We start from the raw sequence: 27,871 nt of genomic DNA on the forward strand, positions 1-27,871 counted from the left end.
CAGAGCCAGGACACCTTTGGGTAATTGTGCTCTTTACAAATACACCTGTTATGTTTTGAGTTGAGCGAAGGTATAAGCATGGCAGCATGACTTATGTGTGGCAGTGCAATGTAGCCAACTGCTTACTTAATTTAATCTAAAACATAGATAGCTTTGAGGTGCATGCTTTGTGGCAGGCTCATTATAGTTAACATAATAATAATGATAATAATAATAATAATAACAATTATAACAATAATAATAATATTAACAATGAATGTGATAATAGCTCTTCTTTAAACATAGCCCTCAGCACACCAGCTTTGCCATTTTGTGTAGATATAATTGCTATTATGTGCCAATATATTGGAATTCAATCACACTGATCTATTTCAACTAAGATGACTAAATGTTCTTTTTTATTGACAATGCAATATAAAGTTATGTACAATAACTGTTACAAGTGATATTTTGCGTCAGTTTTAGACATTGGGAGGGATTCGGACAATCAGGAAAACATGAACAATTGAGAAGAACATATTTGCAAGCAGAGATCCACTTTATATTTGCTATGCATTACCATTTACAGGCAGTTATTTTAGTCAGAGTGTCTTTGTGTGTGTGTGTGTGTGTGTATGTGTGTGTGTGTGTATATGTGTTTATATAACTTTGTGTCTCTGCCGGTGTGTGTGTGTCTGTGTGTATGCGTATGTGTGTATGTATGTGTGTGCCAATGTGTTTGCGTTGGTGTGTGCCTGTGTATGCCTGTCTGTGTGTGTGTGTGTGTCTGTGTGTGAACAAGCACATGTGTGCGGTTGGAACAGTTCTAGTGCATGACAAGCTTTCACCAATGTGAGGACAATTATGACTGGTCTCTTTATCCACTAAAGCCGCTAAGTGTTGACTGCAACTGATTCCTAGAAGTGAACAGAAGGAAGGGGACTGGGAGAGTTGCTGAACCTGTGAATGATTAACTCTCCCTTGCCTAATCTGGATTTATATTACGGTGTTCTCTGCCATGAGAAAACAATCCTGGCAGCCATAATTGCTTTCACTGATATGACAGACATTGAACAGGCTCCATATATTTGTGTTGACTGAAAATTACTCTTCCGCATGCTTCTTGCACAAACGGGGCATATAGAAGGCTGAATATGGAAATCACAGTCAGACACTCGATAGGTGATAGATTTTCCCCCAGAAATCTACACTTACTTTAATGCTGGTTTGAGAGTGTCCAGCTTGTCACAACAAAGTGAGGAACAGAGAGAATATATGGCATAGGTTTGAAAGGCCTTTGTGTTGTGGATATAGTACGATTTGCTGTCATGCTTGCTGTTGACCACAATAATGACTGTCATCCCTTTTCCCTTCTTCACATTCCCACTCTCTTATCTCTTCCTCATCACCAATTAATGGAACTATTCCTCATAGTTACTAGATGAAACGAGGAGGATCAGTGAGAGCATACCAAAGAACTCCACCTGTAATCTAGGCATTACTGCAGGACACGTCCAATGGGGTTCTTGGGTTAAGACATAAGACGGACTTCAAAATCCACTCCTGACAAGCCAATCCACTCATCAAGCTTGTTCTCAAAGTGTTGCATTCTGCCCCCTTCTCTCTCTTGGAAGATAAATGGTTCAAGTTCCAATTTCAAGAAACTTCATAAGGCAGACAGTTCTCTGCTTTTTCAAGTAGAAATCACAACACCATAGGTAAACCTCACATATTACAAATAAGGTATTGAAGACACCACTAACAAAAAAAAAACTTCGCTAAATTCATCAAACATTGCATTCATCAAATCACAAATTCCTTATACTCCACCCATTCAACAAGTGCAGTGCCTTCAATCAATATTTCGCAAAACATAGACATCTTCCATTAACGCATTGACAATATCGAAGATACCACTTTGCCATCCATATCTTTTCATACATATTAAAATGGACTTGCTTTAACACGTCTATGAATACAGATCTTGCTGAAAAATGTCTTCCCTTAAAGCCACCACATATGGCAAAGTCACCCCCGCTCACCATTATCCAATCCCTCTCAACATAGCAACCACACACGGCATCTTCACCAAAGTCCTAAAAATAGGATTGATTATCCCACTACTGAAAATGTTACCCTAATCCTAATAGTCTTACCAGCTGTGGAACCATAACACACTTAGAATGTAATAGATGGATAAGAAAGAAAGAAAACAACATTCAAATACATGGTTGTGTTAACATGTAGGCCATCAAACACAATTACCTTTACAATTTAAAACAAAGCAAAAGCAGCAAGACATCAATTATTCGTGTCAAGCATAATGCCATTTCATCACACACAAATGTGATCCCCAGCTTTGCTTTCAGTTCTGCTTGATGTCTTCGTATCCTTTGATACCTTTCATAAACACGTCCTTATCAATATCCGATTATGAGGCATGGCATTTGATAATACTGTGCTATGTCAGTGTTATTCTAGTCTCTCCAGCTGACACCAACCCATCCAGATGGACTCCTCCAGATTCCAACAGCTACCTATAAATAGACAAATACTCTTCAGATGTATCCATCCCTCTGTTGTCTTCAAGCTATAGAGGCAGCCTCTTGAAGTCTCTTTGCTCAACTATTGAAGCAATTTTCATCTATGCACCGATGATACACAGCATTACCTCCTCGTCAGCCCTCCCCGTCCCAGTCCTTACCCATGAGCATAGCTCCTCCCACCAGAAACTCCCAAGCAACTAAAAACCCATCCCTTCCCTCCAGGCCACACCCACACCCTAAGGCATATAAACATGTGACCCGCCCATCCACATCCTGTTTGTTTTTTCTGCGGAATTCATTTCCTGGCAACTTCGTTGTGGGGAGGTGCTGGACCGGTGCCTCCTTTCGGGTGAGTGTGAAACGGCCTGCTGGGCGGCCGTTTGTTCCCCTGTTGTACCTGTTTTCTTTCCAGGTACGTTCGAGTCCCTGCTTTAGCGGGACCGTGGGGTTGGGGGGCCTTGACTGCCTGGTGTGGGGTGGTGTCTCCCTGCTGCGGCCTCCCCTCTTCCGGGTATGTTCCCTGCCCAAGCGGGTTCTCCCGGGGTGGGAGGGGGGGGTGTGTTGGGCGCGGCTGGCCTCTCTGCGCGCCTGTGGCGTGGCGGTTTGGCTCCTCCTTGGTAGTGTGTTTGGAGGCTGGGTTCTCGTGACGGGCCCGTGTTTCCCGCTGTTTGCTGCCATTGGTTTGTCCGGGTGTTCGGGGGCAAGGATGTGGTGTCCCGTGCACTGCTTCCGGCTTTACACTCGGTTTTCGGGTGTTTGCGTTGCTTCAACTTCGTTTGGTTCTGAGCGTGTCGCATTTCCTCTCCCGCCTACTTAACGTTAAGTGTGTCCTTCTGTGATGCAACTGGTGCTCGTCAAAAACGCGCCGTTACGCTTTCCAATGTTCCCGTGTCTGTTTGGGTCTTTGGACTGCCTGCTCTTTCTCCTGTGCTTCCCTTTGTCCTTCCGTCTGGGGGGGGCGCTGGTGTTCGGATTGTGTTGGGCTGCGCCTCGGCTACGTCTGTTTCAGGTAGTGTCTTGATCCTCTTTGTACGGTGGAGCGTGTGGGTGTTTGAGCCAGCCCTTCACGGAGAGAATGTGCTTTGTTTTCTTTACAAAACGCTTGCCTGGGGACGATTCTTTGGGGGGTCGGGACTCTGGGTGCTGTCGGTCCTTGGTTTCTCCCTTAGCCACTTTCTCCTGCCGTGGGTCGCTCTCTGCCCCTTTTGTGGGACTTGCTTTTGTTTCTGGCGGGGACCCGTGGTGGTGGCACGACTTGTCTTCCTGCTGGGGCCTCCCCTCTTCCAGGTTGATTCCCTGCCCGGGCGGGTTCGCCCGGGGTGGGGGGGGGGGTGTTGTGCATGGCTGGCTTCTCTTCTCGTCTGTCCTCCTTTCAGGTGGGTGTGTGACGGTCTGCTTGGCGGCTGTTTTGTTCCCCTTGGATACATGTGGTTTCATGTGCGTTTGAGTCCCTGCTTTAGTGGGACCATGGTGTTTGGGGGTGTCCGGGACTCCCTCTTTATGTCGTGTTTGGGCTGGCCTCCTGTCCTGTTGGGGTGTGGCGTTCCCTGTTGGCCCTTGTGGATCTTGCATTGCTTGGTCTGGGCACTACTTTCTCTGTTCTGTTCCCCTACTGGAGATGTGTGGTTTGGGCTCCGCTGTGACTGGGGGGTGGTGGTCGCTGGGTCTTCCGCTGCTCCTTCTCGGTTGTCATGTGCTGATTGCTTTGCTGTCATGACCCCGGACGTGGTTTCGGGTGAGTCCTGTGGGCAGGCTTCCCTGTGTTCTGCTACGTGTTTGGGACGGTTTGGGGTTCCCTAGGCCCTTGGGTGGTGGGAAGTCTGTAGACTTTTTCCCCTTTTTCCCGTTGATGGGGCTTGTTGGCCTCCTTCTTTCTGTGCTCTGTGAGCGGTGTGCTTGATGGGGGGTGGAAGGATGTTGTCACACTTGTTTTTCCCCTGACTCTGACGGCGGGGTGTCCTTTACAGTGGTTCACTGTGGTATCCTGGCTGTGGTGATGGTCGATCCCTGCTGGCTGGTGTGCCTTCTCGGTGCCTGTTGGTATCTGTGGGTGACGTTCCTTCTTATTCTATGGTCCTGCTTGTTGCGAGGCCTTGGATCCATCTTTTTCTGCCTCTGGTCTTACGGTTCTGTCTGTGCCTTGCCCCTGCTTTTGGGTTCGGTTGCTTCTGTGAGGAGCAGAGTGGCGCAGCGGAAGCATGCTGGGCCCATAACCGAGAGGTCAATGGGTCGAAGCCGTCCTCTGCTAAAGGCTGTGGGGGTTTTCTGTGCGGCCTACGGCCTTCCCTCCCTGGTTTCTCCTGCTCTGGTCTGCTCTCGGGAGTTAGGCGTAGTCGGGCCTGGTTGGTGCCTGGTTGGGAGGCCTCCTTGGACTGCCGGGTGCTGTGGGCTGAGATCCCTCTGATGCTTTTTCTGTGTTGGGACTGCTGTTGCGTTTCCTAGCGGATTTGTCCTTCGGTTCCCTTGGTTGGGCTGCGGCTTGGTCCTCTGTGGCTGTTCGATGGCTATTGTGCTTTTGGCCTGGGGAGGCGGTGCTGCTTGTGGGGCTGCTGTGGTGGGGCTTTCCTTCGGGGGCTCTGTCCAGTTTGGGGTTCCGTTGGTGCCCTTGTTCGGTTTGGCGGCTGTGGTCGTTCTTGTTGGCTCCAGTCCGTTTTCTTGGTGTGGGTGGTTTACGAGTTGTGAGCGGGCTTTTGGTCTGCCTTTCGTTAACTTTGATTGCCCGACCCTTTTGTGGTGTGGTACGCGGCCGGTGGGTCCCTTCCTTCCACATGTCTCGGGGTTTTCTGAGTGCTTCCTCTTCTTCTGGTCCCTCCTTGTTGGGCTGGGCTACTGGATGTGTTCTGCGCTGCCCTGTTCTGAGTTCTCTGGCGATGTGTCGGGCTTTCTTTCTCGGTTTTCGGGGCTTCGTTTCTGTTGGGCCTGTGTGGTACCCTCTTCTTTGGGGCGCCTGCTTTCATATGACAGTTCACGCGGCTTCGTGGTGGTTCCTGCGTTCAGTGGGGGTGTTGTTCATTTCCGCTTTTTGGGGCTGCCTTTTGGATGGTCTGCGTCTCCTGGTGTGATTGCTGTCCTTTGGCTCACTGGGTGGTTTTGTTGTGCTACTCTGTTTGACCTGCTCGGGGGTTCCGGGTGTTCCCTTCCTTGGACGGTTGGTTGATTCTTCCTCTTCTTTCCTTCCGGCTCCGGCCCTTTCACTGGGTGTTTGCTGGCTCCTGAGTCGGTTTGGGTGGATTCTGTTCTTGGAGTCTTCCTTTCTTTGCGCCTCTCGGGGGCTACTGTTCATTGGGTGGTTTCGGCGCCTCGGTTGGGGGGTCTTCCTGCCGGTGCCCTGCGGGCTGGCTCTGTTGCAAGGACTGCGGTGGTTGTTGGGGGCTCAGTCTTCCACTTCTCCCCGGTGGCTCCATGTTCGGCGGCTGTTGTCTGCTGCTGTGGGGTTTGTTCCTTGGGCCCGTTGGCACTTGTTCCCCCCTGGTGTGTTTTGCTCTGGGGCTTTGGGTTCCGGCTTCTTTGGGCTGTCTGCTGTTGTTTCCGGGGTGTGTGGCCTTTGGCCGCGGGTGGTCCTGTTGGCTGGTGGTTCGCTCCTCTTGCGTGGCTGCCCTTTTATGTCCCGTGAGCGGTTGCCTCTGTGACTGTCTTGGGCTTATTGGGCGTTGATTGTCCTTGGACCTGTTACTCTATGGTGTGTCTTGTGCCTCTGCTGCCGCGGGCTCGCACAGGAGATGGGTTCATATCCTGCCTCTGTTTTCGTGGTGTCCCTTGGTGGTTTTGGTTCTTGTGGTGCTTTCGTGTTGCCCGGGGAGCTTTGGCTCGATGGTTTGTCTTGTGCCTCTGGTGGCGCAGGCTCGCACTGGTGTGAGTTTGGGTCCTTCTTCTGCTTTCTTTCTCACCTGTGGTCGGTTCGGTTGGCCTGGCCTCTTTCTGCCTTGGCTCCTCTTGAGGTTCCTGTCGGTCTGGTCGGACTGTGTGGTGGTACCTTGGAGCTTTGGCTAGTGGGTGTTTCTTGTGCCTTTGGTGGTGCCCGCCCTCGGAGGCCTGGGTTCGCTTCCTGCCAGTGCTGTGAATGTGTCCCCTGGTGGTACTTTTTGTAATCCCCTTTTGGGTTTTCTGTCTGCCGGTGGTTTTGTTCTTGTGGCGTCTCTCCTGCGTGGGTTGTTTCCCTCCCTGTCCGTGTTGAGCCTCTTGCTGACCTGGTTCGGGGTTCCGTTGTTGGTCCTGTTTTGCATCTCAGGGGGTCGCCTTGGGTTGATGTTGTTCTCTGGTTTGCTCCGGCACTGTCTGGGGGGTGGTTGCCCTGTCCTTCTGTTGGGCGGGGGCCTGCTGTGTGCCTTTCCTCGATTCGGAAGCCCATCGCCTCTCATGTGCCGGTCGTGGGGTTTTCCTTCCTGGTTTCTGTCCGACACGGGGTGTGTCTGCATTGGGTTCCGGTGCGGTTCTTGGGTTCTGGGCAGTTGGCTTCGACTTGGTCGGCCTGTGTCCTCCCTGCGAGCTCTGTGGGCGGTTGTGTTGGCCTTTCATGCTTCGGGCATTGGCCGGTGCGCCCCTTGGTGTCCGGGTGGTTTTGGATGGTTCCTCCTGGCGCCGTTCTTTCGTTCCTTTGCTCCTTGTTGGGGTTTCTGGTTCTGCCTGTTTTCTGTCCTGTTCCTCTTTCTGGGGTTTAGGTGCAGCTCCTCTGTTTGACGGTTGTGCGGGCTCTGGAGGTGTTCCTCCTTCCTGCGGTGCCTTTTTTATGGGGTGGTTTTCCCTTTTTGTTGCCTTTGGGCTGACTGGTCCTGTTTTGGGGCCTTTTGTGGCTGCTCTCAGTCGGTGGCTGTGTTGGCTGTGCGGCCTGCTGTTGGGCTTGTGGTGTGTTGGCGCCTGGGTCGGTTCGAGGTTCCTCGCCTCGGGGGTGGCTGCTTCTTGGGCTTGCTTCCGGGGGGCCTCCCTGGCTGTGTTCTACGTGTGTGCTGCTGGGTGTTCTCCTCGAGCTTTTATGTCCTCTAGTCGTTGGTTGATGTGTGGGACTGTGTCTCCTGGGTTTGGGGACGCTGGGTTGCGTTCTGCTCGGGTTGTGTACCTTCCTGCCTGTGCGGCTTGAGTCTGTTTTGCTACTGTGTGAAGCCGATTCTTGCTTTGGTATCTGCTCATGGGTAAGGACTGGGACGGGGAGGGCTGACGAGGAGGTAATGACCGGTTACTCACCGGTAATATTCATTACTCCGAGTCGTAGCCCTCCCCGTCCCAGTCCTGGTTCCCATCCCTCCCTCCCTGTTCGGCTTCTTGTGCTTGGTGGTACAGGATGTGGATGGGCGGGTCACATGTTTATATGCCTTAGGGTGTGGGTGTGGCCTGGAGGGAAGGGATGGGTTTTTAGTTGCTTGGGAGTTTCTGGTGGGAGGAGCTATGCTCATGGGTAAGGACTGGGACGGGGAGGGCTACGACTCGGAGTAATGAATATTACCGGTGAGTAACCGGTCATTCTCAGACAGTCTCCACAAAAAGGACATCAAGTATTGTAAACACTGCCTTGTGAACATCTTGAACGTTTGCCAATAACATGCTTCAATATGAATACAAAAAGAATGAGCACAACCTTATTACAAACAGCACTAAAAATGCCAAAATCCAGGCTCTCCAACATGATGTTGGACTGATTCAGAATCCAAACTGCTTTAAGTGCTAATGCACTTGGAATGCTTATCAGCAGCATACTTCCCCACAAGACCCCCATGAACATGAAAATCCACACTCACTGCTACCTGAATCAATGCTTTTGAAGTGGCCTTTATAACATCAGTGCTGACTTTTCCATAACTTCATTGATCAACAGCCGTCATGCTGCTTCTCAACTCTTTAAATAGGATAAAGAAAACCAACAATTTCTCTGAATTCTCTAAAGCCCATCTGTTATTTACAGAGGTCTGCTACATCTGTAACTGGGTTGCACTATATATGTTTGAATAATACTTTCGTACATTTCAGAACAAAATATTTAAAATCGTGTTAATTGCAGACAAAACATAACTTCTAGGCTACTCTTACAAAGGAGGAACACTGCTATTATTTGCAACAACTTCAAGCTTATGTTAGACCTCGTCACCAGCCATATATATATAATCATAACGCTTGGGCCTGTGCTGTAAGGTCTGAGATATGCCTACCATTGGCAGTAATACAAAACAGAAGTGCTGCAGAGAATATTTTCTACAAAGTGATTGTGTTAGCAAATCAAACTTGTAATATAGAATGTATTTGTTCGGCCATTTGTTTTAGTGAAAGTAATGAAAGATACCTTGATGACCCTTTGCTCGACAACGTTATCCAGCCACTCAATGAACGACTCCACAGTGGCATTCTTCTTCAGCAGGTCTTTCAGTTCTTGGAACACTGTAATAGAGTCATCTACAATATAAGAAACAAATAATGCAATTGTATCGTGAAAAATATGGTAAACCAACAAAGCATTGCTTTTGTTAAAGAAAGTAAAATTAACAACTGAAAACGGAATAGCACATCTGTTTCAAAAATACTCTTAATTAACATCAGGGGTCTGCTGCTTATTATAAGGTTGCCTAGTCAACAACTCTTTTCCTTCCTATTTACCCAAACGGCTTTTAGGAAGGCATGTGTGAATTAACAACTATAGACTATGAGGACATTCCAGTGAAATTATTGGAAAATTATATGTAACAAGAAAAGCCTTTTTCTTTATATTTGCCATATTCTGCTGCAATTTTCTATTAGGCTGGACGCCAGAATGTTGAATTTTTTGCCCCTGTTTTGCCCTAAAAAAGCAACGGAACAGGTAGAAATGAGTTGGAATTCCGTATTAAAGCACATTGAAAGCTCCTGTGTTGTGTCAAAACTGCAGACTTAATTATGTTCTGACTCTGGTCATTGCTTGTAAGGAACACAAGTTGCCCTTGAAATGAAGCACTAGGGGGCAGATTTACAAGCCCCTTGCGCCGCTTTTACGTCACTGTTACGTCACTTTTGTGACGCAGCGGCGGCGCAAAAGATGCGCCATGGTGCGGGGTATTTACAACGTGACGCATCTCCAAGATGCGTCACGTTGTAAAGCCCTGCGCCAGAAGAGGCGTCCCAACGCAGGGGGAGGCGTCGCGGCACAGGAACGCCTCCCAAAAGTGGCTGAGTGAAATCTACAAGATTTCACTCAGTCACTTTTGGGCCCATGCTGTGTCAAAACCCTGCGCCTGCTTGAAGCGGGCGTAAGGATTGACGCAGCATTGTGCACATAGGGCCCCCCTGATCATTGCTGGAGCTGCGTCGCACTTGCGACGCAACTCCAGCAATGCGCCGCTTTTAAGGCACAAATTCGTCATGCATCTGTGCCGTTTTTGCCCCATGGTGCGCCGCATTTTAAATGCGGCGCATCAAGGGTGGCGGAGCTGCGGCGCACAATTACTGGCGCATCCCTGCTGATATGCAGGGATGCGCCAGTAATTGTAAATCTGCCCCTAGGTCTGTCCAAGTAACTTTACAAACCTCCTAGAAAGAGTTGACAAATATGTGTAGAGTGAATGTACTTTTACAGAGTGAAAGGAAGCAGTCAGTATGAGAGTGAGATACAAAGCTATATTTACCTAAAGAAGGCTGTCAAATCTGCGGACTTGCCTCCAGATGCCATCATGACTTTTAAAGAGACGGTGGACCTTTTAACTATAAGTCAACTTAAGGAAGAAATACAGATTTTGGAGGATGTGTTCTCCATTGTGACAGATATCCAGTCCGCCTTATTACAAGTGCTTTACGTCCTTATGTTCATGTTCATTCATATTAAACAGGTGTCTCCTCTCTAGTTTTCAGGTACAGTATTACACTTACAATACAGATGCAGGCCAGAAGAAGTGCCAGCTGTAGTGTACAGGAATGGTGTTAAATGACACTCTAAGGACCCACTTATGAGGGCCTTTGAAGGATATTAAGTATTAATCATCCCCAATAAATACGGGTAGCCCACACCAGAAGCTACTTCCTGGTATTTACTGGTCATTTTCCGTTGGTATATCACTGCAGATTTGACCAGCCAATATCTACCTGGGGAAAACCTCCAGGAATGCAGACTTCATCTCACTCATTAATTACCAGGTGTGATAAACGTCATACACCATGCAATAACGAGTCCTACTTGCACAGGGGCCACACAATTACCAGGTACTTATCATCAAGACCTTAGTCCGATTTTTGACCTTTTTAAATTCTAATTGAACCCTTCTTACTCTTTCCATTTCCTGCTGCTTGCTCGTGTGTTCCCTGATACGGTCTTTACAAGAACCAGAGCATTATATAGATTTCCCTAAATGGCCAGAAACCCAACTGCATGTTTGGACATTATCTAAGGTAAAACCCCAAGAAACAGTGTCTAATTACATTTCTCACCGTAGTACACACCAGAACCAAACTAGGTGTATTTTCCCTGTTCGACAAAATAAATGTAATTTATTTGGAATTTATTTGAGATAATTAATTTAGTGTGGACACAGACCTGAAGAACACTGGAGCACTTTACAGAAAATAAATGTTGTAACTCTAGCAGCTTGAAAATAAGAAAGATGTGGGCTGCAGGTTGAGATCGAATTAAAGAAACCAGCTAGCAACAATAAGGGACTGGGAAGATTTAATTTAGATAGTTCTAGAAAACACAATATTTACTAAATATTTTCATGGCATTTGGGAATTTACATAGTTGAATATTATTTAACAAACGTACATATATTTCCATTTTTAGGAAATCCAAAATCCATTTTTGCAGGCACTAGTGACATATTAGACCTTTCCTTCTAACTCATCACCCTAGTTCTTTCCCAATTATCGTTCATACTCTTATGATCAGTGACTATGATACCCATATTACCTTCTTTGCAAAGTTACCTTTAACAGGATAGTTGAATGATGTGCAAAATCGCATGTCTTTTTATCACAATATTTTGAGAATTTCAGTGATTTCTTTTAAATTACACGAAAATAGGCTTTCATTGCAAAAAGTTTTCTGCCAGTATCTTGGATACAATTTTTTTTAACGAATCCCGCACCATTCATATAAAAGTCCTGCATGATACCATTAGGAGACCTGTTCGAACCAAAGAAGGCAACTGCCCTCCCTTACTTTGTAAAGAGATGATAGCCATGTGGACTATGCTTGTGAGATCCTGCACTTTACAGGGAAAATGTGAATCGTCTCCTGGCAGTGGCACACAAGCAGAACCCCTAGTCACCTGCCCAGCATATTTTGACATGGTTTACATGGAGGTGGCTGAATATAACTAGAAGGATTTGGGGGGAAAGCGCATTACATTGAGGCTTAGGGAATCTGACATAAGACTTTTCATGGTGAAAATATAATAGCAGCAACTTAGAGATGTAGGAGAATATTGCCATGCATTGGAAGAGTAAAATACACCAATGACGTACAATAGGGATACAAAAGTTATGCACCTACACAATTTGAGGAGCACAGTACCTTGACATATAAAAATCCAACCACTTGGAATTATATAATGCTCAAGCATATTTCATACATCTTTAATAGACACTGGTTTTACATGTGAGACAGCAAAACCAGTACTTTCTTATTAAAATGAAAACGTTCACATCCTTGTTATTTCTTTTTTTGTCTTTATTCATATGTCTTCAAGTGACTGGACAAGACAGGACGACACAGCCCAAAAAAAAAACTAGCCTACGCGTTTCGTCCCTATTTACATGGCACTTCTTCTGGTAAAATTCCTAACTGAGGTGATCCAAACTTCAAAGACCAGATAGGCTTAGATTCCTTCACTAAAAGGCATACTCACTATTCTTACTAAGATTTGCTCATGTGTCAAAGACCGGCATAACTGTCTATTCTCTTTGCATTCTCTTCTGAAATGTTCCCTCTCACACTTTTACTATATCTCCATAAGCAGTCAGTCTATGTAATGCATGTGTTATGGTCCGTCGGGCCTTAAATTTGCAAGGCTCCTTGCTGTGCAATTTGCGATAAAGAAGGCGTACAATACCCCCTATTCTCCACGAGAATAAACTGTCTAAAGCGCTCCGGTCCAAAAAGATTAAAGGGATTAAAAAGTATCTAGTTAGGTATTTAAGGAAAAGAATGATAATAGTACATTGGGGGAATCAGAAGAAATTTGATGTAGGGAATGTTGAAGAGGAGAAAGCTTGACACCATGTATTTATACGTTTTAGACAGAATGATCATGTATTTTAAAGAGTGAATAACCACAAGATGCTCTCTCCCTAAATCCATGCTAAGCAAACATTCTCTTATCCACCATCCTAGATACAGCCTGTAGTATCGTGTGCAGCAGTCTAGTGGTTGGGATAGACTGGTGGGAGGAGCAGGAAAGGGAGGAGCAGGGAACCGGGACTGGGAAGTTAGTTATGAGCAGGCAGGGCTGAATAAAGGTTGTGTAGTAACCCGCTCCCGGCTCCTGTGTTGATTGGGGAAGGCGACAATGGCGACGAGGATGGGATAAGTACTGAAGGCCACATTGCCTAAGACCCCGCCGTCCGTGAATGGCCAAAGAACAGAGAGCCTGCAGCCTGTGTCGGCGCAGCGTGTGTAGAGCGCGAAAACGGAATGCTCCACACGCCGTGCCTGAATGCTGCCCCAGGATCCAACGACCGGTGACCGCAATAAGCTGCCTGCACTGGTGGAGGGCCACCCGGGGCATCTCTGATTCGGGAGAAACGGCCGGAAATAAAGAAAACGGCGCGAAAGCGGCACAGAAGCCAGAGAGCGCCCAGAAGCCACAGAGCGCCCGAGGACAAACTGCCACGATCGGCGGTGCAAGGGTGAGTCCCAAAGAAAGCGCTGGAGCCGCCTGAAGCCGAGCGCTGTTTGGCGCCCAAAATCGGGAGCTCACCCCCGATGCGTGAGGTTTGGCATGTGGTCGCCGAGTGAGCGTGCGACCGAAGAAAAGTGAGGTGGGAACCCACCCTGACCTCACCTATATGCTGCAGCGCTGCAAAAAGGTGAAGGGACCTGGAGAAGAGTTGCTACCTCTGAGACCGGCTGTCGGTGAGTCTTGGACGAATCAGCACTGATTGGAATGAATGGGGAGGAAGTCTCGTGTGAACTGAGACTTCAGGGACGGCGGCCATCTTGAAGTCAGGCAGCCTGTAGAGACACCCCTGTTTCAAATGCCCAAGCGGCCATTTTTAAGTCAGGCAAGCAGAGCTTGGAAGTGAACATTGAAACATAGGAAACAAGCATTGGTGCACAGAATAAACAAGCACTGATAAATGCAACGAACAAGCACTGGCAATAGCAAACAGAATAAGTACATGCAAATGCAAGGGACAGAATAAGAAAATAAGCACGAGCAAAAGCGACAATAAAGACAAACAAGCTTGAATACGGACAACAATAAAGTGAACAAACACGAACGACTGCAAGAGAGCAAAATCAACAAACCCAAGTAAATGCAAAAAAAGGAAAGAAGAAAACAAGCACAAGTAACGAACAAAGACGACCTGAGCACAATCAATAACTGATACGAGCAACAAGAAGTGTGATGAATCGAAGCAACTTTAGCAACAAGGGCAAGTCACGGCAACGATAAACACAGCAAACACAAGCCAATACAAAACCTCGAATACAGCAAACACAAACAAACGAGGATCCCGAACGGAACAAGCACGAGCAAAGGCAAGTACCAAAGTAAACTTCAGAACCACGTGAAGACAAATAACTAAAAGTAGAAGAAGCGAAAGCGGGAACTAGCAGAGCCACGAGTCACGCATGGTGCAGCGGAATGGTGGCCATCTGACCTCAGGAGATCCAAGCCTAACTCGCTGAAGCATACCGAGACAGTCGCGCCAGGGGCGGACAACATACAATAGTCACCCGAGCGCAGCGAATCTTACCAAAATCAAAGGAAACGACCAAACAAAGACCATCGGCCGGGGGGGGGTATACATTTCACCATCATGTCGGTGAGAGAAGAAACACACGCATCCAAACCCTGCATTGAAATACCACCCCCAGTGACGCAGACCAACAATCAGAGTTTGGGTCACCAATGGAACAGGTGGCTGGAATCACTGGATGACTTTCTTGAAACAACCGGTGAGCGAAGGGACGGAAAACATCTACTATTGCTACGTCAGCTTGTAGGTCACGAAGGCCGGCGCTTAATCAGAGCATTTTCAGCAAAAGACACAGAGTCCTATGGAAAACTCAAAAAGACGCTACGCGCTCATTTCGACACAAAGGACGACGTGGATCATGAACGCATCGCCTTCAACGCGGCACGGCAGGAACCCGGAGAATCATTACCAAACTTCATAACAAGGCTACAAAGTCTAGTGCACCACTGCCATTTCAACACATTTACAGATGAGGAAGCAGTTCGACTCCGGGTAATTGAAGGTTGCTCAAAACCTGAAACAAAACGCAAGATCCTTCAAGGGCAGTTCTCGCTACAAGAAATCATCAGGAGGGCTGACGTTGGAGAGCGAGTTAAAGCAAGACAATCAGCAAAAGAACTGCACCTGAATGCAAGTCATGAAGATAAAGGGATGGAGACGTCTCTCATGTCTGTGGAAAAAGCCCAAGCAACAATCAAAACCAGAAAGAGGGAGGGCGAAGGCAGAATTTATTTATTTATTTTATATGCTTCTATAGCGCCTGAATAGACCCCCGAAGGGGTATCTCTGCGCTTTGCCATACAGAAGAACCAGCTACTATGCCCGGACAGTACTAGTGGGTGGTGGGGGGGGAATGAATTAAATGCTAGAAAAAAGGTAAGTTTTCAGGGTTTTTCGAAAAGACAGGTGGTCAGTACTAAGCTTTAGTGAGAGGGGGAGGGTGTTCCACAGAACAGGCCCTGTGTATGCCAAAGCCTTGCCTCCTTGGCAAGTTTTTTTAATTTTTGGAACCTTAAGGAGCTGGAGATTGCTTGATCGTAGTGAGCGGCCAGGAACATAAGGAAGGAAGGCTGTAGTGAGAAATTTCGGGCCTTTCCCCATCAGGCACTTGTGAATTGTACACAAGATTTTAAATTTGGTCCGCAGTCGCACTGGCAACCAGTGAAGTTCCATCAGTAGTGGCCGGGAGGGAGTCCTGGATGGAGCATTCATGACTAACCTCGCGGCCGTATTCTGGACCACCTGTAGTTTGTTAAATTGGCCTTCATTAGCTGACAAAAGAAGGCCATTACAGTAGTCCAGTCTACTGACGACCAGAGCCTGGACCAAGGTCTTTCTGTGGTGATCTGGGAGGAAAGGAAACACCCTTCTCAGCAGAGAAATAACCCCGAAACAGGTACCAGCAACCTGGTTGACATGATCTTTGAAGGTCAGTGACTGATCAAATAGCACTCCCAGATTTCTTATGGTCTGTTTAGGGATAGGGGCAGGTCCTAGTTCAAGAGGCCACCACTCATTGGACCATAATGTTACTGCTTCCCCATAAAGTACAACCTCTGTTTTGGTCACGTTGCACTGTAAGCAGTTGTTGGCCATCCATTTGGAAACTGCCCTCATACCTTCTGCAAAAGTTCTTTGTAAAGCAGGAGAGAAGGTCTTAAAGGGGAACAGAAGTTGGGTGTCATCGGCGTAGGACACCGGTATAAACCCAAAGGATCTCACTAAGTCAGCCAGGGGGGCCACGTACACATTAAACAATGTGGGGCTTAGGCATGAGCCCTGTGGCACACCCCTGGTGAGCTCCCTGGCGATGGATTTATGGGAGCCCAATCTGACTTCTTGAGAGCGACCCGAAAGAAAGCTCTCCATCCAGGACAGGGCCGTACCTCCCAATCCTATCTCTCTCAGACGGCAGAGAAGCAAATCGTGAGACACCGTATCGAAGGCAGCGGATAAGTCCAATAGCACCAGAATCATCGACCCTCCACTGTCAAGCGTCATCCTGATGTTATTGGTGACAGCCAGTAGGGCGGATTCGGTGCTATGGTTGGGACTAAAACCAGATTGTGAGGGATCTAGGCCATCCGCTGTCTCGATATAGTTTGAAAAGTGGGTGTTCACGTGCTTCTCTGTTAACTTGCCGATGTATGGCAAGAGAGAGATAGGTCGGAGATTAGATAGATCCGTCCAGGGTAGGGTCGCCTTCTTCCTGATTGGGTTTACTACCGCAGTCTTCCATTCCATGGGGACTTGGCCTTTGGCCAGGGAGGTGTTGATAACTGTCTGGATCGAGGGGCCTAAGATGGAAATCAGAGGGGCCATCATTTTAGCAGGAAGGAGGTCGTTGGGAGAGCCTGTTTTCATATGGCCAATAAGGGTTGCCAAATTTTGATCTGTGACGGGAGGAATGACAAACAGGGAGTTTGTGGCCTGAGTGCCGGGTTTAGCTTCGGGAATGGATGTAGTAACCCCACCTTTAGAGGTTAAGATTTTGTCATAAATCAAATTTATTTTCTCCTCGAAAAACTCAGAACTTTCGTCACAGAGTGGTTGAGAAGCATCATCGGTACTTTCAGTGGCTGTGGGTTTAATAAAATTTTTCAAAATTTTAAATAATTCACGCGGACAATTTCCTGCCTCCTCCAGTTGTGCGGAGAAGTGGACTTTCCTGGCTAATTTTATATTTTTATAATATGCTGACTGAACCTCGTGAAAGGCTTTCCTGGCCTCTTCATTTTTAGATGTTCTCCATGTTTTTTCTAAGCGTCTGCATCTTTGCTTTTCCTTTCTAAGATCAGCTGTATACCATTTCTCCTGTTTGGTATGGGGGAATTGTTTGTGTGGTTTAAGGGGAGCAAGGGTGTCAATAGCGGATTTCAGGGACTGGTTAAATTTCTCTAATGCAGACTCAGCAGTGTCTGCATCCGTGACAGTCGGTTGCACCCAGTATTTGTGCAAATTGGTCACTGAAATTTTATGCCATTCTCGCCGAAGAATAGGCGGGGGCAGAGCTTTCTGAGGTCGTTTGATCGGTCCAGCTAGATAAAACTCAATCAAAAAATGATCTGACCAAAGGATCTTTTTTGCAGGAAGACATCGTATTTTGGTGCAGTTAGAGAATATAAGGTCGAGGGCGTGCCCACCTGTGTGTGTGGCACCGTTGTTAATTATTTTAAGCCCCAGATGAGATAGGTCAGTTGTTAAGTGAGTGGTTTCAGGCAATTCTGGAATGTCCATATATATATTGAAGTCCCCGAGGAGGATAAAATCCTCCTTGGCTTTCATATGGGGGGCAAGTGTTTCCAGAAGGAGCAGGGCAAAGTCGGGATTGGGAATAGGTGGACGATACAAGAGGGCTCCTTTCCAGGATGTACTTCCTAATGTGATTTTAAAAATCATGATTTCCATCATTGGACTACATATTTTGTCTAAAATAGTTGCCTTAAACGTGTCCTTACATATAATCGCTAAGCCACCTCCTGTTTTATTGGGCCTATCAACATGCATGATTCTGTATCCTGAGGGAACACCCAACACAACAGCAGGTGTTGTATGGGGTTTCATCCAGGTCTCAGTAAAAAAACAAAGATCAGGTTGTTCTGCATGAATAAGATCCCAAATCTGTAGTTGGTGCTTAGGCATGGAACGCACATTTAAAAGGAGACATTTAAGTTCCGGGGGAGTTGTAGTGATAGTAGCTTTGTCGCAAATGCTATTTCCTGTCGAGTCTGACTGGAAACGACATTGGAGGCAAGAAAAACTCCCTTCAAGCTGTTTATATTGTAACCGTGTATCACACTTCACCCTTGGCTGTAATAGTCGGAGGGTTTGGGGTGCGTAAGTGACAGGGTTGATACCTTCGATGTCGGGAATCATCGTGGGGTCGCCTTGTAGCCTCAGCGCCTCTGTCTGCCTCGTCCTGTCGCGGACGGGCGTAGACGGGCAGCTCTTTGGCTGGTCTTCGGCGTTGCTTCGGCGATGCTGCGCGCGATCGCTGCGCGCTCACAAGGGGCGATGGCTAAATAGGCCCTCCAGATTGGTGCACTAGAGCGCTAACCGCTCGTGGAGTGTCCCGGCAGGAAGTGACTGGCTCTCCCTGGCCCGCCCTCCGCGCAACGGTACTGGTTACCGCGTCGGAATGGGGCGGGGCAGGAGAAAAGACGAGCACAGGCTTCCTTTAGGTAAGTAAATATCGTTTCCCTCCTCCTTGTAGTCAAGAAAAGGGCTATGAGGTTTTAATCAGCCCAGTGTCAATATGTGCGTGGTTTCTATGATATGCGTGTCACAAAGTATCAGTGCTCAGTTTAAAACATCGTTAGTAATTCAACAAATGTAATTTAAAAGCGAGTATTATTAAAAGACAGGCAATCACTTTTTCACCCACCACAAGTAGAACATGCACGGGGCACAATCGCGGTAGCTTGAATGGCTAAGCGGCGTAGAGACTCTGCCACCGTCTCACGTCCGCAGCTAACACAGGTCAAGGCTCCGCCTAAATAGGCCCTCCAGATTGGTGCACTAGAGCGCTAACCGCTCGTGGAGTGTCCCGGCAGGAAGTGACTGGCTCTCCCTGGCCCGCCCTCCGCGCAACGGTACTGGTTACCGCGTCGGAACGGGGCGGGGCAGGAGAAAAGACGAGCACAGGCTTCCTTTAGGTAAGTAAATATCGTTTCCCTCCTCCTTGTAGTCAAGAAAAGGGCTATGAGGTTTTAATCAGCCCAGTGTCAATATGTGCGTGGTTTCTATGATATGCGTGTCACAGAGTATCAGTGCTCAGTTTAAAACATCGTTAGTAATTCAACAAATGTAATTTAAAAGCGAGTATTATTAAAAGACAGGCAATCACTTTTTCACCCACCACAAGTAGAACATGCACGGGGCACAATCGCGGTAGCTTGAATGGCTAAGCGGCGTAGAGACTCTGCCACCGTCTCACGTCCGCAGCTAACACAGGTCAAGGCTCCGCCTAAATAGGCCCTCCAGATTGGTGCACTAGAGCGCTAACCGCTCGTGGAGTGTCCCGGCAGGAAGTGACTGGCTCTCCCTGGCCCGCCCTCCGCGCAACGGTACTGGTTACCGCGTCGGAACGGGGCGGGGCAGGAGAAAAGACGAGCACAGGCTTCCTTTAGGTAAGTAAATATCGTTTCCCTCCTCCTTGTAGTCAAGAAAAGGGCTATGAGGTTTTAATCAGCCCAGTGTCAATATGTGCGTGGTTTCTATGATATGCGTGTCACAGAGTATCAGTGCTCAGTTTAAAACATCGTTAGTAATTCAACAAATGTAATTTAAAAGCGAGTATTATTAAAAGACAGGCAATCACTTTTTCACCCACCACAAGTAGAACATGCACGGGGCACAATCGCGGTAGCTTGAATGGCTAAGCGGCGTAGAGACTCTGCCACCGTCTCACGTCCGCAGCTAACACAGGTCAAGGCTCCGCCTAAATAGGCCCTCCAGATTGGTGCACTAGAGCGCTAACCGCTCGTGGAGTGTCCCGGCAGGAAGTGACTGGCTCTCCCTGGCCCGCCCTCCGCGCAACGGTACTGGTTACCGCGTCGGAACGGGGCGGGGCAGGAGAAAAACGAGCACAGGCTTCCTTTAGGTAAGTAAATATCGTTTCCCTCCTCCTTGTAGTCAAGAAAAGGGCTATGAGGTTTTAATCAGCCCAGTGTCAATATGTGCGTGGTTTCTATGATATGCGTGTCACAGAGTATCAGTGCTCAGTTTAAAACATCGTTAGTAATTCAACAAATGTAATTTAAAAGCGAGTATTATTAAAAGACAGGCAATCACTTTTTCACCCACCACAAGTAGAACATGCACGGGGCACAATCGCGGTAGCTTGAATGGCTAAGCGGCGTAGAGACTCTGCCACCGTCTCACGTCCGCAGCTAACACAGGTCAAGGCTCCGCCTAAATAGGCCCTCCAGATTGGTGCACTAGAGCGCTAACCGCTCGTGGAGTGTCCCGGCAGGAAGTGACTGGCTCTCCCTGGCCCGCCCTCCGCGCAACGGTACTGGTTACCGCGTCGGAACGGGGCGGGGCAGGAGAAAAGACGAGCACAGGCTTCCTTTAGGTAAGTAAATATCGTTTCCCTCCTCCTTGTAGTCAAGAAAAGGGCTATGAGGTTTTAATCAGCCCAGTGTCAATATGTGCGTGGTTTCTATGATATGCGTGTCACAGAGTATCAGTGCTCAGTTTAAAACATCGTTAGTAATTCAACAAATGTAATTTAAAAGCGAGTATTATTAAAAGACAGGCAATCACTTTTTCACCCACCACAAGTAGAACATGCACGGGGCACAATTGCGGTAGCTTGAATGGCTAAGCGGCGTAGAGACTCTGCCACCGTCTCACGTCCGCAGCTAACACAGGTCAAGGCTCCGCCTAAATAGGCCCTCCAGATTGGTGCACTAGAGCGCTAACCGCTCGTGGAGTGTCCCGGCAGGAAGTGACTGGCTCTCCCTGGCCCGCCCTCCGCGCAACGGTACTGGTTACCGCGTCGGAACGGGGCGGGGCAGGAGAAAAGACGAGCACAGGCTTCCTTTAGGTAAGTAAATATCGTTTCCCTCCTCCTTGTAGTCAAGAAAAGGGCTATGAGGTTTTAATCAGCCCAGTGTCAATATGTGCGTGGTTTCTATGATATGCGTGTCACAGAGTATCAGTGCTCAGTTTAAAACATCGTTAGTAATTCAACAAATGTAATTTAAAAGCGAGTATTATTAAAAGACAGGCAATCACTTTTTCACCCACCACAAGTAGAACATGCACGGGGCACAATCGCGGTAGCTTGAATGGCTAAGCGGCGTAGAGACTCTGCCACCGTCTCACGTCCGCAGCTAACACAGGTCAAGGCTCCGCCTAAATAGGCCCTCCAGATTGGTGCACTAGAGCGCTAACCGCTCGTGGAGTGTCCCGGCAGGAAGTGACTGGCTCTCCCTGGCCCGCCCTCCGCGCAACGGTACTGGTTACCGCGTCGGAACGGGGCGGGGCAGGAGAAAAGACGAGCACAGGCTTCCTTTAGGTAAGTAAATATCGTTTCCCTCCTCCTTGTAGTCAAGAAAAGGGCTATGAGGTTTTAATCAGCCCAGTGTCAATATGTGCGTGGTTTCTATGATATGCGTGTCACAGAGTATCAGTGCTCAGTTTAAAACATCGTTAGTAATTCAACAAATGTAATTTAAAAGCGAGTATTATTAAAAGACAGGCAATCACTTTTTCACCCACCACAAGTAGAACATGCACGGGGCACAATCGCGGTAGCTTGAATGGCTAAGCGGCGTAGAGACTCTGCCACCGTCTCACGTCCGCAGCTAACACAGGTCAAGGCTCCGCCTAAATAGGCCCTCCAGATTGGTGCACTAGAGCGCTAACCGCTCGTGGAGTGTCCCGGCAGGAAGTGACTGGCTCTCCCTGGCCCGCCCTCCGCGCAACGGTACTGGTTACCGCGTCGGAACGGGGCGGGGCAGGAGAAAAGACGAGCACAGGCTTCCTTTAGGTAAGTAAATATCGTTTCCCTCCTCCTTGTAGTCAAGAAAAGGGCTATGAGGTTTTAATCAGCCCAGTGTCAATATGTGCGTGGTTTCTATGATATGCGTGTCACAGAGTATCAGTGCTCAGTTTAAAACAGAATAGAGACAAGACAGCAGAAGAAACCAAGTGTCCTGAAACACCCTGAGTTAACAATACAAAAGGCAGTGAAAGATGATTACGACAGCCTCACTAATACGTCTTCATTGAATCATTCAACAGACATCACAAACTATTTGGATGAAGCATCAAGTGAGACAGACCACACAAAGGAGATAGATGACAGTCTGCTCGATGGATATGTGGAAAGGACCAAATACAGACGAGTGGACAAGTCACGCCAACTCTGGACACCGGTATACGAACACACTCGAGCAACCCACTGCCCATCAAATGGTGTAGACACTTCTGAAGAGGCACCAAGCAGAAAGACACACTACACAAGTGTCACTGCCATTAGTGCACCCAACAAACGAGAAGAAGAAACAAATCACATGAGGCAGGGTAAGCCACTCAGGCACCGGAAAGGGTTAGGCATGAGCACTAAAGACATCCACGACAATGAGAAAACTGGGGAGAGACAGTTAATGTCATGTGAGAGTGACAGTGACCAAATGCTCCACAACCAGACCAAAGAAATAAATGCGTGGCTAGCAAATAACCTATGAAAAGCAATAACACAAAAGACATCTCAAAAGCTACACTCACAAAAATGTCTTACAGATAACTCCGACTCCAGGAGCATGTCATCACAGACTACCAGCTCAAGAAATGTATCTGTCAAAACGCTCTCAAAGAAACGTTCTCGGAGGAAATCAGCAAAAGGCTCCTCCAATTCAGAAAAAATGTCTGTACGGTCATTCCGGTCAACCGAGTCAAGGTCCTTACAAGGCTCATGGCACCAATCACCAAAATACACAATAGAATCAGAGAACATTCTCCCCGTCCAGAGCAGCATATCTCACGTAAATGACTCAAAATATTTGATCACCCCACATTACAACACGTCATGTCAGTCACGGTCATCTCAAGACACAAAGAATATACCGGCACCCCTGAAGGGGTCCGCGAGGCTGACTCAACGCGCTTGCAGAAGGAAACCAGATATACGGGACAGCACCCACCGGGTGAAAAAGGACTACCCTGTCACTCAGCAAGGAAGGCAAAATGGGTGGATAAGGAAGAAACATACACACGCCCGGATGATCAAAGAGTCCACCAGTCCCAAATGCAAGTGGGAGTGGGTGAGACAAACAGGGTCAACAAATGGGTCCCGAAACCAAACCGAGCCACCCATGTCAGATAGTGCCTTACTAACTGGTATGCACGACTCGGAACAAGAGGACATTGCTGCCCCTGACCAGAAGAGACAAAAGGAAGTAAAGTCTCATGCAGATGTTCGGAAGAGAACCAGAACACCGTCCACTCGTGAAGGAGATCGAGCGTCAGTCGAACGAGAGCTACCAAGAAAGACAGATTGCTGCTACCCAGCTGAGCCACCAACTGTCATTTCACAGCAACCACGATCGCATCAGAATCTGTAAATGAGTGGATAACTCGGAAGATTATTGGAAATCGCAACGAATCTGAGGACCAGAGGATCACATACAATGTCTCGCACTTTCAAAGGCACACTCCCGCAGTCAAGGACACTCTTGTCAAGGCAGCCGACAGCTCGAACAATGCAGTGTCTCCAACAGACTATACCTTGCCAGCGCCTGAGGAGCTGACTGAGTCCAAGCCTGGAACGGCAACGTGTCTATGACCCATGCGGACAATCCCCAGACCTGTGCGGCCAGTCAAGAAACTATAAACATGTTTGAAGTCACCTCTATTTTGTTAAGAAAGGGGGAGATGTAGTATCGTGTGCAGCAGTCTAGTGGTTGGGATAGACTGGTGGGAGGAGCAGGAAAGGGAGGAGCAGGGAACCGGGACTGGGAAGTTAGTTATGAGCAGGCAGGGCTGAATAAAGGTTGTGTAGTAACCCGCTCCCGGCTCCTGTGTTGATTGGGGAAGGCGACACAGCCCTCTCTGAAGTATTCACCCCTGGTCTGTATCAATCACTCATATAAAACCTATGACATGCATCAATTGATACATAATCAGGCTCATGCACCAATCACTAATTTCTGTGACTTTAACATAGGCCTGATTTCAAGTTAAGAGTAAATGTTTGGAGTTTTTCGGTATCTAAAATTACCATTTACGACCAGTATATCTGCACATATCTATCCCTACTAAGAGTGAAACCCCTCAGAAAGAGTAATAACTGTGTGGACACATAATTACCATGTGGCATTCCACACAGTATTCCCTTTTCTAAGGGATTTATCTTACATGCTCTGAGCAGGCGGTAAATGCATGTGAAGGTTTCTGTCTGGGAAGGGAGACGGAGGGGGTAGGCATAATTGACAAGGGAAAAGAAAGTTTAGATCCGACAGGAAAGAGAATTAAATGTTCCCCCTCTTCCACTGAAAAATACGAAGTACAGAAGGGGACACAGCAGGTTAATACAATTTATCGGATGGCAATTCTGTCCAGTAAAATTCTGTCCAGTTGTCCCACATCTCAGAAAATTGGGTACGAGAACACCAGGCGAGTCATGATCAGGTGGAGCAGAATTACATAAGGGAAGTCTGCTCCGCCTGACTCGTACTCAGGGCCCCAATGTTCTGTCTCTTGAATCTTTATGGTGAATGTCTATTACTTGGTGTCTACAACATCATCTAGTACAGTTGTGGGCTCCCTATAAAATAAGGCCTTGATAGCTCATTAGTTTGTGCATGTTCTGTCTGAGGTCATTTTGAGGTTTTGGTGTTTGATGTAATTAAAGTGAATTACCAGAGTTCTCATAATTACTAAATTAAATAATGCATATATATTGTGTAATAGTTTGGAGAGCAAACCACATGAAAACTCATTTTGTGAAAATGGCTTTTTGCATCCTCCATACATTTCTATATTTCTCTTTTACAAAAGTGTCATGAAGTAAAATTCCCTCAACAGTAAGGCACTCGGAACACAGGCTATGTGTATTCAGTTTAATGATCCCAAAATACGACTTTCAGCCTGTGCCTTCTAGGCCCTTTTACTTTAAATGCATACAGACTATACTTACGTTCTGTGTAGGCCTCAGCTTCGGAATCTGCACCCCCAGATCCAGAGAGAAAAGCCTGAGATCCAATGCTGTGCAAATCCACCTTCTCAATATCTGACACCATTGAATTCACCACATTCTGGTCAAAGAGTGCTGGCCGAGCAATCTGACAACAGAGCAAGAAATGGAAAGAAAGCAATGAGATGAGGTTAACAGTGTTGTGATTTGTTATCACGGTTGCCTGTGCAGAACAGCACTCAGAAACATACAATTCAGTCATTTTTATTGAATTTGCATCTAATGACCTAAAAGTGTTTTGTGACATATAGTAGGGGACTAATTCAAGTGACAGTGATTTATTCTGTGAACCCAGTTCTCCATGAGAGCTTGGGTATATAGAAACTAATGATCGGATTCTGTTAAGATTCCCTTGATCTCTGTATGGTCTTGATTCGAATCGCTCTATTGATGCTTTGGACCAAAAGGATGCTTGTTTCCGGTTCAGGGAGAACCTGGCTTGGCAGTTCGGGTTGTACGGTTCCCATGAGGAACAGGGTCTAGACTGATTTGCATATGGCTGGGTCCAAACTAAGGTGGCGTTGTGAGCAAAAGAATGATGAATTCAACCCAGATCTTTTTGACTGGGATGAATGTTTGCCTTGTTCAGCATTCCGTCCATCAATTGTTCCTTTTGCTATTGGGCACTTGACACTGGCACTGTTTATTTATGGATACATTTGAACCATCCTACTGTTGATCTGATTTCCACTGGGGTCAGTCATTTTGTCCAATTATACAGACCTGAGGATGGTCTTGCTCCGCACATAATCATGTGCTGACTTACCAACAACTCAAGCAAACACGTGAACACCTTATGAACACTATTCCATGCAACAGTGGATTAGCAAATATAAGTACCATAGCATTGTGCGTTTGATTACTGTTCTACTGCTGGACATATATGTGCATACGCTGCAATTGAACCCCTCATGTTTTAAGTAATGAAATAACGCGACAGCCAATGTTTAAATGTATTATTAATAACATATATACAAATACATGTCGTCCACAATTGATTTATTCATGTATCATTTTGTAATAAGTTTACAGTAATTGCTAGTGTGAGATCTGATTTTGGGTAACTTTCCTCTTAAATATTTGCTTCAACTAGGTGTATAAGCAATTCCTTTGGGAGCAGCCATTTATTTTGATTTTACAAATTGACAGAAAAAACCTGGATTAGAAAATAATGCCCATGAAGAGTAATCAATCTATACTTTCCAGCTGTAGAAAACATTCATGATTACATTGACGTAATACAATTCCTCGTTTAATAGGTAGGTTTACATTGTTACTCTAGGTAGGAAATGGTTCTTTGCACTTGGTAGAAGGTTCTAGAGTCTAGAACCTTCTACCAAGTGCAAAGAACCATTTCCTACCCGGTGCTCTATTAGGACCTCAATTAATTAAGGCAGAATGGGAACCTCTAGTTCAAAGTAAGCCATGTATGTTCTACTTTTTTCACTCATCTAAGAATTGTTTTTACTCTCCTTCTCGGCCTGCTCCAGGGCTGCCACCGGGTCCTCGATTCCTAGCCCACCCGGGTTGGGATCATCAACATCGGCTGCGGGACCAAGACCTCGACCGGTCTTCCGGACTTGGACCAATTTTTGCATCTCTGCTTTGTGCTCCTGTTTCTGGAGGGTGCCGACGATGTGGCATTGTGACGAACGCTATTCTTCCTAAGCCGCTGCCGGGGGTTGCGTGCCCGGAACCCTGTCGTGGGGTGCGGGGCTGAAGGGCTGCTCCCGCGGCTGGCGGCGGTGTTGAGCCTGCCAGCTTGGAGCGCTCCTGTTGTTGTCATCGACTGTGTGTGTGCCTAGAGCCTAGCGGCGCAGTCCAGGGCTCGCGTCCTCCTCCGTCTTCCGGGGCCCGGGATGGTGGGGACAGATGGCGCACTCTCGATGGGATCCGTAATGGCGGCCATCGGGGCGCTCCGCCCCCACCTCACCGTCACGTATGTCGATCTGGTCGCAAAATTGGATAATCTCGGCTTGCGTCCGGCCGAGGATGCCGCGCTGTCTGAACATTATGCTTTGGTCCCGTTCAGCGATTTGACCCACCATTTTGAGGTTCCCGAGCGGCAGCCTGACTTTGCCCACTTGGGAGATTTTGGCCCCGTTTATCCTTCGCCAGTAACCTTGACTGGCCTTCCCTTTGAGTCTCCTGTTCGGTGGAGTGTCGTCGCTGGAAGTTCTGATCGCCTGCATCATGTCTCAGGTTTTCGTTTGAAGGGACTGCCTTTCTTCTTTGTCTTTCCCTGTCTGAAATGCAGATGCCGCCATTTTGTGCTCGATCTCTCTTCCATCTTTTGTGACTCGAACTGTCGTGGATTTCTCTACCGACTCCAGATGGCTGTGGCTTGGTTGGCGTGTGTGACTCGGCGGATTCGCACTGGACAGGGCTGAAATTTTTCTTGTAAGCGTTGCAAGATCCTCACCACTGTTTGGACTACCTGAGACGCTCCTTCGGATTGTGACTGTTGTGACTTTGGCGATATGTGTTTCAGGGGGACACTGGACCTTTCAGGGTTGATTTTTGCTTTTTGGGATTGCTTCGCTGATTTGTCTGCCGGGATGGTGCTGAGTACTTCGCCGGGTGCCGGGGTGGGGGGGGTTTTCTTTTAGTGGTTGTCATCCCCATGTTTCTGCTAGATATTTGCTTTTATGGATGGCGTACACGTTTTGGGGAGGTAGCTGCGGGCGGGGGGTAGCGGAAGTCCGGGAGTGTGTTTGTCCCTCCTCCTCCATTTTCTCTTTTTCCCTTCTGTGGGGCAGTTCCGGGGCGACAG

The 27,871-nt window shown here is 47.5% G+C and overlaps 1 protein-coding gene across 1 annotated transcript in view; it reads right to left on the reverse strand.

Moving 5' to 3' along the window:
* The window catches only part of RFX6 (regulatory factor X6), a 424,100-nt gene that overhangs the window by 154,253 nt on the left and 241,976 nt on the right, over positions 1-27,871 (reverse strand). The window contains exons 12-13 of the mRNA XM_078646873.1: positions 25,042-25,186; positions 8,794-8,903 (exon numbers count right to left, since the gene is read on the reverse strand). Of these exons, the coding sequence (XP_078502999.1) occupies positions 8,794-8,903; positions 25,042-25,186 (255 nt within the window). The remainder of the gene's footprint in view (positions 1-8,793; positions 8,904-25,041; positions 25,187-27,871) is intronic.

Source organism: Lissotriton helveticus, chromosome 6 (assembly GCF_964261635.1).
Source record: "Lissotriton helveticus chromosome 6, aLisHel1.1, whole genome shotgun sequence".
Classification (NCBI taxonomy): Eukaryota; Metazoa; Chordata; class Amphibia; order Caudata; family Salamandridae; genus Lissotriton; species Lissotriton helveticus.